Source organism: Rhinopithecus bieti, unplaced genomic scaffold (assembly GCF_001698545.2).
Source record: "Rhinopithecus bieti isolate Rb0 unplaced genomic scaffold, ASM169854v2 scaffold_15802, whole genome shotgun sequence".
In the NCBI taxonomy this organism is placed as follows: Eukaryota; Metazoa; Chordata; class Mammalia; order Primates; family Cercopithecidae; genus Rhinopithecus; species Rhinopithecus bieti.
This window is the reverse complement of record NW_016808213.1, coordinates 3,072-18,805: the sequence shown is the minus strand read 5'-3', so window position 1 is coordinate 18,805 and position 15,734 is coordinate 3,072. Positions and strand designations below refer to the sequence as shown.

The 15,734-nt window shown below is 43.3% G+C and overlaps 1 protein-coding gene across 1 annotated transcript in view; it reads right to left on the bottom strand.

Annotated features, from left to right (window-relative positions):
* Positions 1 to 15,734, bottom strand: part of LOC108538016 (prostaglandin reductase 1-like) — a 28,016-nt gene that overhangs the window by 9,668 nt on the left and 2,614 nt on the right. Inside the window, 5 exon segments of the mRNA XM_017885824.1 lie at positions 1,891 to 1,977; positions 1,980 to 1,998; positions 6,001 to 6,156; positions 9,868 to 9,874; positions 11,487 to 11,654. Of these exon segments, the coding sequence (XP_017741313.1) occupies positions 1,891 to 1,977; positions 1,980 to 1,998; positions 6,001 to 6,156; positions 9,868 to 9,874; positions 11,487 to 11,654 (437 nt within the window).

Here is a 15,734-nt window from a genome sequence, read left to right as displayed (position 1 = left end):
ACTCCAGTCTGGGAAACAGAGTGAGACCTTGTCTCAAAACAAACAAACCAATAAACGAAAAAGCAAAATGCAAGTGAAATGCTGTTTCTGGGTTTGTGCGTGTTGATGAGAATGTTGGTTTTTGTTTTTTTACTGAGAGCAAAAAAGCAAATGTGGCATTAAACATGGAGGAAATCATTGCTTGCCTCTCAGCTATCCTAACACTGGAATATGTTAGAATTTCTGGGAATCTGTGGCAGGGCAGAATTCCATCTGATTAAAATGGAATGGACAAGGCCAGCTGACATCTCAAAGTCCTGTCTGAGCAGCTGAGCTTCCAAAGACTAATTGCTAAAAAGACTAGGTCGAGTTACTGTATTCAAAATAGTTGGCTATTCCTAATTGGACTGTGGTTAAGAAAAGGCCTCCTGCAGCTTCGCTCAGTTGGCAGGCAGACAGTTTCCCATGATTCCAGCTTAGCACCAGTTAGAAAATTATAGGGGGGGAAAAAGTCCCTAACAGTAAGATTGCCAAATAAATCTGGAGTTTCCTTCTTGGTAATGGTTTTGATTTTTCACAACCTAAGAGGGAATCTACAAGTTGCCCTTTGTCAGCCCCTTCCTTTGTAGCCCCCCATGTCCATACGGTTGTGGTGTGGTTAACTAGTGGAGCTATAAGGTTTCATTCCCTTTAGTCAAGCTCATCATAGAATAAATAACCAATTGATTTATGGTTGCCTGGATCCTGATTAGAGTCTGGAAGATTCCTTTTTTCCTTCTTTCTCCTTTTTTGGGGGGAACCACAGGTAATTTGTGATCTCTCTTAATAGCACAGGATCATTGTAGCAGAAACAGACTCTAAATGAGGCGCTTAGAAGACTGGTATTTGTTTTGACTCTGTTGCCAATAGCAGTTAAAGAGTCTCTGGTCCTCTCGGCCATTCATCTCCCCACCTGTAAAACGAGAGGCCTATAGAAGGCATCTCACAGGACAGGGATTTAATGAATATGGTTCTCTGGTTAATACTGCTTTTGGACCTCAGAGTGTGGAGTGGGAAGGGTGTGGTTTCAGCATAAGAGAGTAGGGAGTGGGGAATGGAGTTCATGGCAGGGCACCAGAGAAATAAAACAAGGACACTCGAGGAACGGAGGGAAGCTGCTGCTGCCTTCCCATTTAGTGGCAATTGTCAGCCTGCTGAAGCCAAGGTGCCCTACTGCTGCAAGAAGCACTGCCCAAGATTTCTGAAGGACATGGCAGCCTGCCCTTCCCTTCACCCACAGCAAGTCACCCTTTATTCCTCTCGCACCTCCAGCAATGTCTCTGATATCCAGAGGAACCTGAATATTTTACCAGCCAGACCAAGGTGTTCTGTTTCTAAATCAAATCATCACTGTCTTTTTACCAGTTTGCATTAAATGATAGGTAAATACTAAAACTTTTAATAACTATTTCTTCTATATTTGTAGATCCTGCTATTTCTCTATATAAAAATCAAATATAAGCTGATTTAGCACAAAATATATGAAATTGTTGTTGTTTTCATTATTTTGAGACAGGCTCTCACTTTATCACGCAGGCGGGAGTGCAGTGACCCGAACGCAGCTCACTACAGCCTCAGCCTCCCACTCTCAAGCAATCCTGCCACTTCAGCCTCTTGAGTAGCTGGGACTACAGGTGCACACCACCATGCCTGGCTTATTTTTGTATTTTTTGTAGAGATGGCATTTTGCCACGTTGCCCAGGATGGTCTCAACCTCCTGAGCTCTCTCAAAGTGAGACTCTATCTTAAAAAAGAAGAAGAATATATGAAAATCTTTCTAATAATTTCAGAGTCACTGGCCTATGGCATATCTGTGAATTTTCTCCTTGTCCAGCCTTGTGACATGTGGGATCGTGTGCATGTGCTCATTACCTGGGGGAAGTGGGCTGGTTCTGTTATATGTAGACATGGCTCCACATATGGCAATCCTTCCAAATTTCTTCATCTGGCCAAAGCAATGTTTGAAAACTCTCCACCTACCTAAACAGACAGGAAATACAAAACCAAAGACAAAACGTTAAATCGTCTAAATACTAGAGATTCAGGAAAATCATTGAGTCACAATCATTATTTTACAATACCCGTTTTAGCAGCAACAAAACTGATTGAATGAGCCCAACTGTGCAGAAGGTTGCAATGAGAAAAAGACATTAGAAACAGGCATTTTGGCTGGGGGTGGTGCCTCACACCTGTAATCCCAACACTTTGGGAGGCTGGGTGGATCACCTGAGGTCAGGAGTTCAAGACCAGCCTGGCCAACATGGTAAAATCCTGTCTCTACTAAAAATACAAAAAATTAGACAGGGATAGTTGTGGGCTACCCTTAATCACAGCTGCTTGGGAGGCTGAGGCAGGAGAATTGCTTGAACCCGGGAGGCGGAGGTTGCAGTGAGCTGAGATCACACTACTGTACTCCAGCCTGGGCAACAGAGCAAGACTCCGTCTCAAGAAAAAAAGAAAAAATAAATAAACAGGCATTTTCATTTGACTCTAAGACCATACCTTTTATAACTTATACATTTTACTTTATTATATATTGAGGTTCTCTGATCAGTCCAATAACCTCATTGTCTTGTAATTTAAAGGTATGGAAAAATACTCAAAAGTCGTATAAAGAACAAAGTTGGAAAACTGGCATTTTTCAATTTCAAAACTTAATACAAGGCTAAATTAATTAAGATAGGGTGAGAATAGAAATATATATCAATGCAACTGAATCACGAGTCCAAAAATGAACCCTTACATTTATGATCAGTTGGTTTTCTACAGAAGTGCTAAAGCAGTTCAATGGAGGAAAAACAGTCCTTTCAACAAACGGTGCCCAACAACTGGATTTCCACATGGAAAATAATGCAGTTGGGCCTCTTCCTTATACTACACACAAAAATTAACTTAAAATGCATGGTAGACCTGAATATAAGAGCTATAACTATAAAACTCTGAGAAGAAAACACAGGAATAAATCTTCATGACTCTGAGAAAGGAAAAGCCTTCTTAGACATGACACCAAAAGCTCAAGGAACAAAAGAAAAATAGATTAATTGAGCCTCATCAAAATTTAAAACTTTTCATGCTTCAAAGAATACCATCAAGAAAGTGAAAGCCAGCCTCGGCAACATAGTGAGACTCCATCTCTACAAAAAAAATAAAAATAAAAAATTAGCTGGGTATGATGGTGCATATCTGTGGTCCCAGCTACTTGGGAGACTGAGGCAGGAGGATCGCTTGAACCTGGGACGTCAAGGCTGCAGTAAACTGTGATCACACACTGCAGCTTGGGAGACAGAGTGAGACCTAGTCTCAAAACAAACAAACAAACAAAAAAAGGGCAAAAATAGAAACAGAAAGGTTAAAGGCAATTCACTGAATAGGAGAAAATATTTGCAAGCCATATAGAGTTGGTCCTCATTATTAGTGGATTTCATATTTGCATATTGTGAACTACTTGCTAAAATTGTATTTGTAACCTCAAATCAGTACTCACTAAGCTTTCCCTGGTCACTTGCAGGCATACACGGAGCAGTAAAAAAGATGCAGATGTTCTCTGAGGCTGAACAAGGCCATGCTCTGCCTTCTTGTTTCAACTGTTATACAGAGAAGACCAGAGGATGAGGCCACTGCAGCGTAGTCCAAGAGACTCTGGTTCTGGGAAGAGTTGGATGGGGTATGAATCCCAACTTTGGGGGTATTAGCTAGTGGGGCGGCCACAGGCCTTTTGTCTTTCATAAAATAAAACCATAAAATAAAATTGAACCTCCTTTTGTCTTGCATAAAATAAAAGCTACTAGGATTAGTTGTTTTAAGGATTTAAGATTACAGTCTACGTGAGATATGTACATACATGTACATATTTCCCCTAGAAGCAATGGTTCAGCCTTGGTGGTGACCTTATAGAACATAAATATTGCGAATAATGAAAATCCACTGAATCTAATAAGGGACTTGTATTGGTAAGATGTACAGAACTCTTGGCCAGGCACGGTGGCTCATGCCTGTAATCGCAGCACTTTGGGAGGCCAAGGCAGGTGGATCACCTGAGGTCAGGAGTTCAAGACCAGCCTGGCTAACATGACGAAACTCCATCTCTACTGAAAATACAAAAATGAGCCAAGCGTGGTGGCTCATGCCTGTAATCCCAGCTACTCAGGAGGCTGAGGCAGGAGAATCACTTGAACCGAGGTGGCAGAGGTTGCAGTGAGCCAAGATCGCGACACTGCACTCCAGCCTGGGTGACAGAGCAAAACCTTTGTCTCAAAAACAAACAAACAAAACAAAACAGACAAACACAAAACAAAACTCTTACATCATCACAAATAACCTAACTGAAAAATGGGCAAAGATTTTGAACAGATATTTCTCCAAAGAAGATATACAAATGGCAAATACATACATTGAAAGATCCTTAATATTGTTAGCCATAGGGAAATGCAAGTCAAAATCCAATCCCAATGAAATATCACTTTGAACCCAATAGGATGGTTATAATAAAAAAGACAGACAGTAGCAAGTGTTGGCAAGGATGCAGAGAAACTGGAATCTTCATACACTGCTCGTGGGAATGAAAGTAGTGTAGCCATCTTGCAAAATAGTTTGACAGCTCCTCAAAATGTTAAACATGAAGTTATCATATGACCCAGCAATTCGACTCATAGGTATATACTTAAAAGAAAGGAAAACATCCACACAAAAACATCTGCATGAATTTTCATAGTAACATTATACATCATAGCCAGAAAGTATAAGCTAATACCCATCAGTCTGGGTGTGGTGGCTCACGGCTGTAATCCCAGCACTTTGGGAGGCCGAGGTGGGAGGATCACCTGAGCCCAGGAGTTCCAGACCAGCCTGGGCAACATGGTGAAACCCCACCTCTACTAAAAGTATATAAAGTAGTTGGGTGTGGTGGCACACCGCTATAGTCCCAGCGACTTGGGAGGCTGAGGTGGAAGGATTGCTTGAGCCAGGGAGGTCGAGGCTGTAGTGAGCCATGATCACACCACTGCACTCCAGCCTAGGTGACAGAGTGAGACCCTCTCTCAAAAAAACAAACAAAAAAAGGAATAAAGCACTGATAAATTCTACAATATGGATGAAACTTGAAAACATTTTGCTAAGTGAAAGAAGCCAGTCATAAGAGACCACTTTTAGTGGGGAGGATGATGGGTAATGGAGAGTGACTGCTAATGAGTAGCATTTTTTTGGGGGGTGATGAAAATATTCTTAAACTGGTTGTACAATTTTGCCAATATAGTAAAAATCATTGACTTCTACACGTTAAATGAGTGAATTACACGCTACATGAATGATATCTCAATAAAGCTGTTTTTTAAAAAAGGCATATATACTTTCTTCATGTATCCCAAATGCAAACTCTAGGAATATATTTCCTGTGTCAGTGATCCGCAACCTTTTTTGCACCAGGAACCAGTTTCATTGGAAGAGAATTTTTCCACCAACTCTTGGGGGCATGGTTTCGGGGATGATTCAAATACATTGTGTTTATTGTGCACTTTATTTCTATTATTATTACAATGTAATATATAATGAAATAATTATACAACTCACCATAACATAGAATCAGTGGGTGAGTTTTCCTGCAACTAGACAGTCCCATCTGGGGGTGATGGGAGACAGTGACAGATCATCAGGCATCATCAGGCACCCGAGTAGTACGATCCCCATAAGGAACGCACAACCTAGTTCCCTCACATGCGTAGTTCACAATGGGGTTTACGCTCTTATGGGAATCTAATGCTGCTGCTGGTCTGACAGGAGGCGGAGCTCAGGCAGTAATAGGAGTGAGGGGAGGGGCTGTAAATACAGATGAAGCTTTGCTTGCTCACCTGCCCCTCACCTCCTGCTGTGCATCCCAGTTCCTGATAGGCTATGGACCACTAACCATCCATGGCCCAGGGGAAGGAGACTCCTGCCTTATATAGTACTTCATTAATAAATCAGATATTAAGTCCAGTTTGTACTTACATTATCAAAATAACAATCGTAACCATCAGGAGAGGCTTTCTTCAAGGTTTCTTCCAACGACTCTACTGTCTTGTAGTTAAAGACAACATCAAATCCAAGCTTTTGAAGGTAGGCAACCTTTTCATCAGACCCTGCTGCTGCAACAACTTTGCAGCCCTAAATAGAAAAAAACAAAAAAGCAAAAAAAAAGAGGAAACCATGATTAAGTCAGAAGCATGGACCATGGACCAAGACTACTTTCCTGGTCCAGCATGCCTCGGTTCCCCAAGACACTCTCTTAGGTGCTGAGCCACATATATAAGGAATACCATAATGGGCCAAAAGATCCCATAGGTGAAATTCGTCCCTGGACCATCCTACAACTCAGCTTCAGCTTGCTTCTGACCACCCAGCAGGTCTCTTCTGCATTTATTTGGTTCATAGTTCCACCAGCTGGTTTAGCAACCGATCCATTTGACTTCCTTGGTTCTTTGTTTCTGGCCTTCTCTTCCTTGCAATGCAGTGTATGCCATCCCTTGGTACGGCCATTCTTCAGACTATTATTTTGTCTCCGCTCTGTGACTCCCACGTCACAAACAGTCCTCCTGGTAACGGCCCCCTTATCCTTTCTTGATTTTTTAGATGTTTATATTCTTTTGAGACATGGTCTCACTCTGTTGCCAGGGCTGGAGTGCAGTGGCACAAACATGGCTCACTATAACCTTGACCTCTTAAGCTCAAGTGATCCTCCCACCTCAGCCTCCTGAGTAGCTGGGACCACAGGTGCGTTCCACTACATCTGGCTTATATTTTTTCTAAGGGAAGAAAATTAAGGATATATGAATAGAGTGGTTTCTTTCCTCTATAACTCATTTATATATATCTTGAAGGCCTTCTCAATGGCCCAGTGCCATAGATCCGAGTAAAAGACAAAAACATAGGAAATAAATATTGCCAGCCACTGTTGCTTTACTTCCTCCATCTCTACTCTCAGATAGGAATAAAGATGATGTGAACTAGGGAGGGAAGGGAGAGTTGGCTAGAAAGGGGCTGTATCCTGTCCATTCACAGGCCAAATTTCAGGGACAAAAGATAGATCATTTTTCTCAGACTTTGGGGATTCAAGAAGAGAGAGCTATGCGTCATTCCCATATAAGTTCTATGGAGATGTTGAGCTTCATGGGAGAAGCTCCCATGTTTTCAGGGTGACATAGCCGCAGATAGCTACGATGTGTGATATTAGGAATGAGAGGGTCACAGGGAGCATCTGGAGCTTTCCATGACTCCAAAGTGGTATAGAAGACCTTCCAGAATTTCTCCAGAAATTAATCTTACTGATTACCCTAAGTAAGTTGTCAAAGTTAGCTTGCAGGAAAAGAGCTACTGGATATACAAAGATGCAGCACTGGCAGTACTGATGGGGCCTGGGTGAAGACACCACCACACCTCTTTGGATTGCGAGTTTGGAAGGTGATAGGATTGAAGACTTTCTTCACAACCAAAGTTTCCTCGTGTCTCCCTTCACCTTTTCTTCCCTACACCTGGCTCACAGTCCAGAGGGAATGATGGATAACAGAGGAGAACAGAGAGGAAAAGCTCTCATCCGCAGAGGGTACCGGGCAGGCAGGAAAGACCAAGAAGTGCTGGAATTGTTTATTGCCCACTAATTTCATGTAAGATGGTATTAAGCATCCTCTACTTTCACAATGATGGCCTTGGCAGTGGCAATTTTGAGGAGTTCAAATTCTGAATGAAATATGAATTTGGGGTACCTAGGAGTTGTTTTTGTTTAGAGGCTGATCATTTGACGGTATATATGTATTTCCATTTCATTCCTCAGAAAATCTTCAAAGTGTAAAAAAGGAAGGGGAAGGAAGGGTGGGAAGAAGGAAGGGGGGAAAAGATCTGAAAACTTAGAGAAAGGAAGTAACTTTGAGCAGGAGACCAGCTTAAGACCAGTACAGATCGAGATCAAGAAGTTGTTGTTGTCCCTCTTCTACTGACACTCAACTTGTATTATCCTTGGAGCTTTGCAACAACCCCAGGGAGAAGAAAGAAGAAATCCTGAGTTTTATATTTGAAATGATGCGAGAAATCACTGAATTTAACTGAGGTTTTCTCTTTTTACACCAGCCAAAAGGAGGGGTTGAGATAGAAATGAAGTTTAGTGGTGGGAAATTTTAAGCTATATTTTTGCAGCTCTGGATCTGAGCCAATAAAATCCAGACCCATTATAGTGATTGTTAAGGCACTTGCAGAATTTCAGACACATTCATGTAAAGTTATTTGTGCATTAAAAAAAAAAAAACAACTACATGTTGACATTACTTAGCTTACACAGCCTCTAACTATATTTGGGGCCCATGAGAGGTTGGCATTGAATAGAATGCAGTGACAGGCACAGGCACAGGCAGCACTTTTTCTGAGAATCCAAATATCTCCCTTAACACAATGTTATTCAAAAGGGCGGGGCAGCACCAGGTGTCTCAGAATCACCTGAATTTTTTTTTTTTTTTTTTTTTTTTAGACAAGAGTCTCGCCCTGTTGCCCAGGCTGGAGTGCAATGGCGTAATCTCGGCTCACTGCAACCTCTGACTCCCGGGTTCAAACGATTCTCCTGCCTCAGCCTCCCCAGTAGCTGGGATTGCAGGCATGTACCACCATGCTCAGCTAATTTTTTGTGTCTTTAGTAGAGACGGGGTTTCACCATGTTAGCCAATCTAGTCTCGAACTCCTGACCTTGTGATCTGCCTGCCTGTGCCTCCCAAAGTGCTGGAATTACTGGTGTAGGCCACCGTACCCGGCTGAAATGTTTGTTTAACATTTAGATTCTCGGGCCTCACCGTAGACCCACTGATTCAGAAATAATCCAAATGTTAATAAGACTCTAGGGGATTCTTATGAACGCTAGCAATTGAGAACTACTCCCTTTACAAAAAAAAAAATTTTGAGACAGGGTCTTGTGCTATTGCCCAGGCTGGAGTGCAGTGGCGAAATCACAGCTCACTGCAGCCTAAACCTCTAGGGCTCAATTGATCCTCCCACCTCAAACTCCCAAGTAGCTGGGACTACAGGCAGATACCACCACACCCAGCCAATTTCTGAATATTTTTTTAGAGACATGGTCTCACTATGTTGCCCAGACTGGTTTCCAACTCCTTACCTAAGACGATCCTCCTGCCTCAGCCTCCCAAAGTGCTGGAATTACCAGCATGAGCCACCATACCTGGCTGGGATGGGTCAACTTTCAAGAATGCTAGTACTTCTGATATAGATTAAAAGAGAAGTTGAATTTTGAAATCTAGGGTGTCTTTTAGCTGTCCAGACTCCACAGATTTAACATTCCCCCAAAGTTTTGCATCTTTTCCTTCAATTAAGTTGGAAGAGCACATGTATTCATGTATTTGCTCTCCAAACCACTGATTCTATTAAGTCCTTCTTTGTCCAAAGTACAACATTCATTTTCCCTTAAGGATTTCTTTACTTTTGGCTTCTTCATCTTATCTCCATTTTACTTTATTTTATTTTATTTTATTTATATTTTTTTTATTATTTTTTGAGATGGAATCTCGCTCTGTCACCCAGGCTGGAGTGCAGTGGTGCGATCTTGGCCCACTGCAATCTCCGCCTCCTGGGTTCAAGCGATTCTCCTGCCTCAGTCTCCTTAGTAGCAGAGATTACAGGTACATGCCACCATGCCTGGCTAATTTTCGTATTTTTAGTAGAGACATGTTGGTCTCTACATGTTGGTCAGGCTGGACTCGAACTCCTGACCTCGTGATCCGGCTGCCTCTGCTTCCGAAAGTGCTGGGCTTACACGCATGAGCCACCATGCCCGGCCTCCATTTTATTTTAAAAGGAGATAATGTTTGGGAAAGGCTTANAGACAGTCAGGCTAAAGGAAGAAAATTAAGGATATATGAATAGAGTTGTTTCTTTCCTCTATAACTCATTTATATATATCTTGAAGGCCTTCTCAATGGCCCAGTGCCATAGATCCGAGTAAAAGACAAAAACATAGGAAATAAATATTGCCAGCCACTGTTGCTTTACTTCCTCCATCTCTACTCTCAGATAGGAATAAAGATGATGTGAACTAGGGAGGGAAGGGAGAGTTGGCTAGAAAGGGGCTGTATCCTGTCCATTCACAGGCCAGATTTCAGGGACAAAAGATAGATCATTTTTCTCAGACTTTGGGGATTCAAGAAGAGAGAGCTATGCGTCATTCCCATATAAGTTCTATGGAGATGATGAGCTTCATGGGAGAAGCTCCCATGTTATCATGGTGACATAGCCACAGATAGCTATGATGTGTGATATTAGGCATGAGAGGTTCACAGGGAGCATCTGGAGCTTTCCATGACTCCAAAGTGGTATGGAAGACATTCCGAAATTTCCCTGTATTACCCTAAGTGAGATGTCAAAGTTAGCTTGCAGAAAAAGAGCTACTGGATATAGAAAGATTCAGCACTGACAGTACTGATGGGGACTGGGTGAAGATACCACCACATTTCATTGGATTGCGAGTTTGGAAGGTGATAGGATTGAAGACTTTCTTCACAACCAAAGTTTCCTCATGTCTCCCTTCACCTCTTCTCCCCTACACCTGGCTCACAGTCTAGAGGGAATGATGGATAACGGAGGAGAACAGAGAGGAAGAGCTCTCATCCGTAGAGGGTACCAGGCAGGCAGGAAAGACCAAGAAGTGCTGGAATTGTTTAGTGCCCACTAATGTCATGTAAGACGGTATTCAGCATCCTCTACTTTCACAATGATGTCCTTGGCAGTGGCAATTTTGAGGAGTTCAAATTCTGAGTGAAATATGAATTTGGGGTACCTAGGAGTTGTTTTTGTTTAGAGGCTGATCATTTGACAATATATATGTATTTCCATTTCATTCCTCAGGAAACCTTCAAAGTGTAAAAAAGGAAGGGGAAGGAAGGGTGGGAAGAAGGAAGGGGGGAAAAGATCTCAAAACTCAGAGAAAGAAAGTAACTTTGAGCAGGAGACCAGCTTAAGACCAGTACAGATCGAGATCAAGAAGTTGTTGTTGTCCCTCTTCTACTGACACTCAACTTGTATTATCCTTGGAGCTTTGCAACAACCCCAGGGAGAAGAAAAAAGAAATCCTGAGTTTTAAATTTGAAATGATGTGAGAAATCACTGAATTTAACTGAGGTTTTCTCTTATTACACCAGCCAAAAGGAGGGCTTGAGATAGAAATGAAGTTCAGTAGTGGGAAATTTAAAGCTATATTTTTGCAGCCCTGAATCTGAGTCAACAAAATCCGGACCCATTATAGTGATTGTTAAGCCACTTGCAGAATTTCAGACAAATTCGTGTAAAGTTATTTTTGCATTTAAAAAAAAAAACAACTTCCCAGCTACTCGGGAGGCTGAGGCAGGAGAATGGCATNTATCTTCCTGTTGACCAAGTTCTGAACAAACCATTTTGGAAAACCAGAGTGTCAGACATTCAAACAAATGAAATATATCCATGAAACTCACCCTGGCATGCCAACTGTCCCCAGAGCCAAAGACACTGGTATTGTGTCTGGCCACTCTGTCAGCAGCTTTTCCAGATCTTTCCCATCAGAAATGGAGTGTGTTGTCCAGCCTGGAGAAGTCAGTACAATTGTTCCTTTTGGTAGGTCTGCATTTTTACTTTCCACAACTCTGAAAGATAAAGCACATTAAGACATTAAGGCAGGGGACATGTCTTCCCTTTCAAGGGAGTCAGGATGCTGTGGGGTTAGTGTTGACAAAAGGGCACTGAGGTTGACATTCCACAACTGATAGTCCACCACCTCCTCCATCTTAATTCTTAGCCATCGGCATAGGGATCATCAGATAACTCTCAACTGGCCCAGCCACTCGAGGAGTGGATCATGGGGTGAGGAGCGCCTGTTCTCACCCACTTCTCTTCCTTTTAAGCAAGAGGCCTCTGTCCTCTGGCTCAAGGTGATCTGGACACTAGCCTTCCCTTCTTCAGGTGTCGCTCTCTTTCCCTTGGCCTTCTACTCTCCAGAATCTTTGAGATTTTCCTCTCTACTCTCCCTTTCACTCAACATATAAGTATGCTCAACTCTGCCGTCTTATCATCCCATCCCTCCGCTATCTCCTTGCTCCTTCATCTTCCTTTTTCAGCCCAACTTCTTCACTTTCCATTCATGTGCTAACCCACTGCAACCTGCCTTCCACCCCTACTACTCCACTAAGGTCACAACAACCTCCTGAGCACAAAATCTAGTGGATATTCCTTAATCATTGTCTGATTTTACTTTTCCACTCTCTCCACCCCCGTCTCTCTCTCTCTGTCTTTGTCTCTCTCTCTCTCTCTTTATATATATTGTTTACATATATATTTTATATGTAAATTTTTTTTTTTTTTTTTTTTTTTTTTTTTTTAAATTTTTTTTTTTTTTTTTTTTTTTTTTTTTTTTTTTAAGAAGGAGTCTTCCTCTTGTTGCCCAGGCTGAAGTGCAATGGTGTGATCTCGGCTCCCTGCAACCTTCACCTCCTGGGTTCAAGCAATTCTCCTGCCTCAGCCTCCTGAGTAGCTGGGATTATAGGCACCTAACACCACACTAGGCTAATTTTTGTCATTTTAGTAGGGACGGGGTTTCACCATGTTGGCCAGGCTGGTCTCGAACTCCTGACCTCAGGTGATCCACCTGCCTTGGCCTCCAAAAGTGCTGGGATTACAGGTGTGAGCCACTGTGCCCGGCCTACCCTTTTCCACTCTATTAACACAGGGTCACCCAAAAGTCTTCCCTCATTGGTTCCCAGGATACTAATGATCTCTGCTGGCCTTCTGCCTCCTCCTCTAAGCTGCACCCTTTCTGTCTCATTTACTGATTCCCTTTTCTTCATCCAACTCTTTATCCTTCTTTACCATCTTTCGTCCTCAGATCATAAAGTTATATAACACATATTTATTCTAGAAAATTTTAGACATATAAAATAAAAATATCAATTCTAATCTCACAGCACAAAGACAACTGCTAACATTTGGGTGTATTTTATGTCAATCTTAATGGTGTATTTTGAAATGTGTACTATACGTATTTTTTTATTTTTTATGTTTATTGTTTGAGACAGAGTCTTGCTCTGTCGCCTGGCTGGAGTGCAATGGTGCCTTCTCGGCATACTGCAACTTCTGACTCCTGAGTTCAAGCAATTCTTCTGCCTCAGCCTCCCGAATAGCTGGGACTACAGGCACGTGCCACCATGTCCACCTAATTTTTGTATTTTCAGTAGAGACGGGGTTTCACCATGTTGGGCAGGATGGTCTTGATCTCTTGACCTCGTGATCTGTCTGCCTCAGCCTCCCAAAGTGCTGGGATTACAGGTGTGAGCCACCGTGCCTGGCTGCATTATACATATTTATGTAATTGAAGTAATTATATGTGTTTTATAACCTATAATTTATCTGTTAACATTACATTGGTCCACATAATTTATACTTTTTTCCATGTCAGTAAGAATCCTTCAAAAAATGTAATGAATTTAATTATGCCCCCATTATTAGGATACTTTCAGTATTTTTCCTAATATTAATTATTTTTTTCCTTTTTTCTTTGAGTCTGCTTGCTAGGAAATATATTTTAATTAATATTGATAAACATTATTATTGTTTGGACAAACGGAGGCAAGATGGCACAGGCACAGTTCCGGGTTCTTCACCATCAACTTTCCCCGCACCGGGGAAAGACACCGGTGGACTGCGCAGGCGCAACCCGACCTCGGACAGAGAAAAACCGGAACCACCTAGCCACGCCTACGGCCCCCGCCCCTGACCCGCCTATGTCCCGCCCACTGCCCTCCCACTCCCAGGCCCAGGACATAAAAGCCGCCCTGTGCGAACTTCCTTGGCCCCTGCTCCTGTGGGGACCTAGGAACCTCCCGGAGAATGCCTGAGCAACTTCATCGGCCTCCACCCCAGAGATGGTGAACCTCGCCGCTCCTTCACATTGGCAAGTTAATAAAGTTTTCTTTTACCCTGCTTACTTGCCTATTCTCTGGCACTTACTCTGGTGGTCGTCTGGAGTACTCTGGTGGTCGTTCTGGAGCAGATCAGTTGGTGCTGAAACCCAGGAGGAGAGCCCTCCTCAGGGCCCCCCAAGGTCGGAGGAGCCTCCTCCTTCCACGCCCCAGACAGACCAGGACCTGGACATCGCTTTCCCCACCTCCAAGTCTCCTAGGGATGAGTACCTTTTGCCTCCCTCTCATATTCCTTGGCCAGAAGTCCTGTGCAGGCCCAAGGCTTTTTTTCTGGTCACCAGGTGACCCAGGGAAGTTCCCAAAGGCAGAGACGTCTGCCCAAAGGAAGTCCATTCCATTCCATGGGAGACGCGTCCAGGACAGAGACGTCTGCCTGGAGGTACTCTCCATTCTGGCTCCAGGAGCCTCCCGCCGGTCTCTAGTGGCTCCAAAGGACGCTTTGTAGCCAGGTAGAGTTCGGTTTCCATTTCTGCCTGTAGGCGAGAGGAAGGCAATGGGAAACCCCCAATCCAAAATACCTAGAGACTCCCCTTTAGGGTGTCTTCTAACTAAAATCTCAAAACTTTACAATTAAAAGTAAGATCTTAAATGAAAGCGACTAATTTTCCTCTCCACTGTGGCGTGGCCACAATATAAATTAGACAACCAGTCTCAATGGCCGCCTGAAGGCACCCTAGACCGTAACATTTTAATCGACCTCAGTAATTTCTGCCAGCGCTTAAGTAAGTAGTCTAAAATAAATTATATACAAAAGTTTTAAGACTTGCGTTCTCGACCAGACTTGTGTAGCCAATGTTTGTTGGCCCAAGTCAAGTTGGCTAAGGCGCAGACCTAGCAAAGTCAGAAAAGGGTCATCTTTCCTGTCTGACTCACCTGTGTCAGCTTCCCCTTCCTTCCACTCCCCCGTATACTCCACCTCCCCCTCCCGCTTGGGTTCCACCTTCCCCTTCCGCTCCTGCTATAGTTCCGCCCTCCTCCTCGGTCCCTCCTACCACTGTTGAGGCTGCCCCTCCTTCCATCCCTCGGCACTTCCGCCTAACCACCTTCCACACGCCCTCTCATTCTTGCCTTATTGGTAGCTGTCTCTTACTCTCATTCCGCCTTCCTCTTCAGTCTATTCTTGCCCTCCTCTTCCTCAGCTCCTTCCTAAATATTCTGTCGTCATTCTATTACTGTCATCATTCTATTACCTGCTTCTTATATCTCCTCTAATAATTGTTTTAGACCTTTAGGCACCTAAGGCACTAGGCAAACCAGTGTCTGATCTCCAGCCTAGTCTTAACTAAAAGAAAAACAATACTCCAGACACTAGGCAAACCGGTGTCCTTACATCTAAACCACGGCAGACAATACCGTCTCCTAGCAACTATCTCCACTACGTCACCACTGTTGCCCATCTAATACCAGCTCCCATTTTAATCAAATTTCTCCAAGCCAAAGTTCAAGAGATCACCCGCATCACCTTCAACCAGATGCTTCTTCATCCGTGCGTCCAAATACCAACCATAGACCCCAACTTAACGACGTCCCTTAACAGCAGGAAGTAGCTAGACAGACCACGGCACCCCTTATCACTATTATCAATAAAAGGTTGGACTGTTTGGACAACAGAGGCAAGATGGCACAGTTCTGGGTTCTTCACCATCAACTTTCCCACGCCCGGGAAAGACACCGGTCTACTGCGCAGGTGCAACCCGACCTCCCACGGAGAAAAACCCGGACCTGCCTAGCCCCGCCTACCGCCCCACCCCC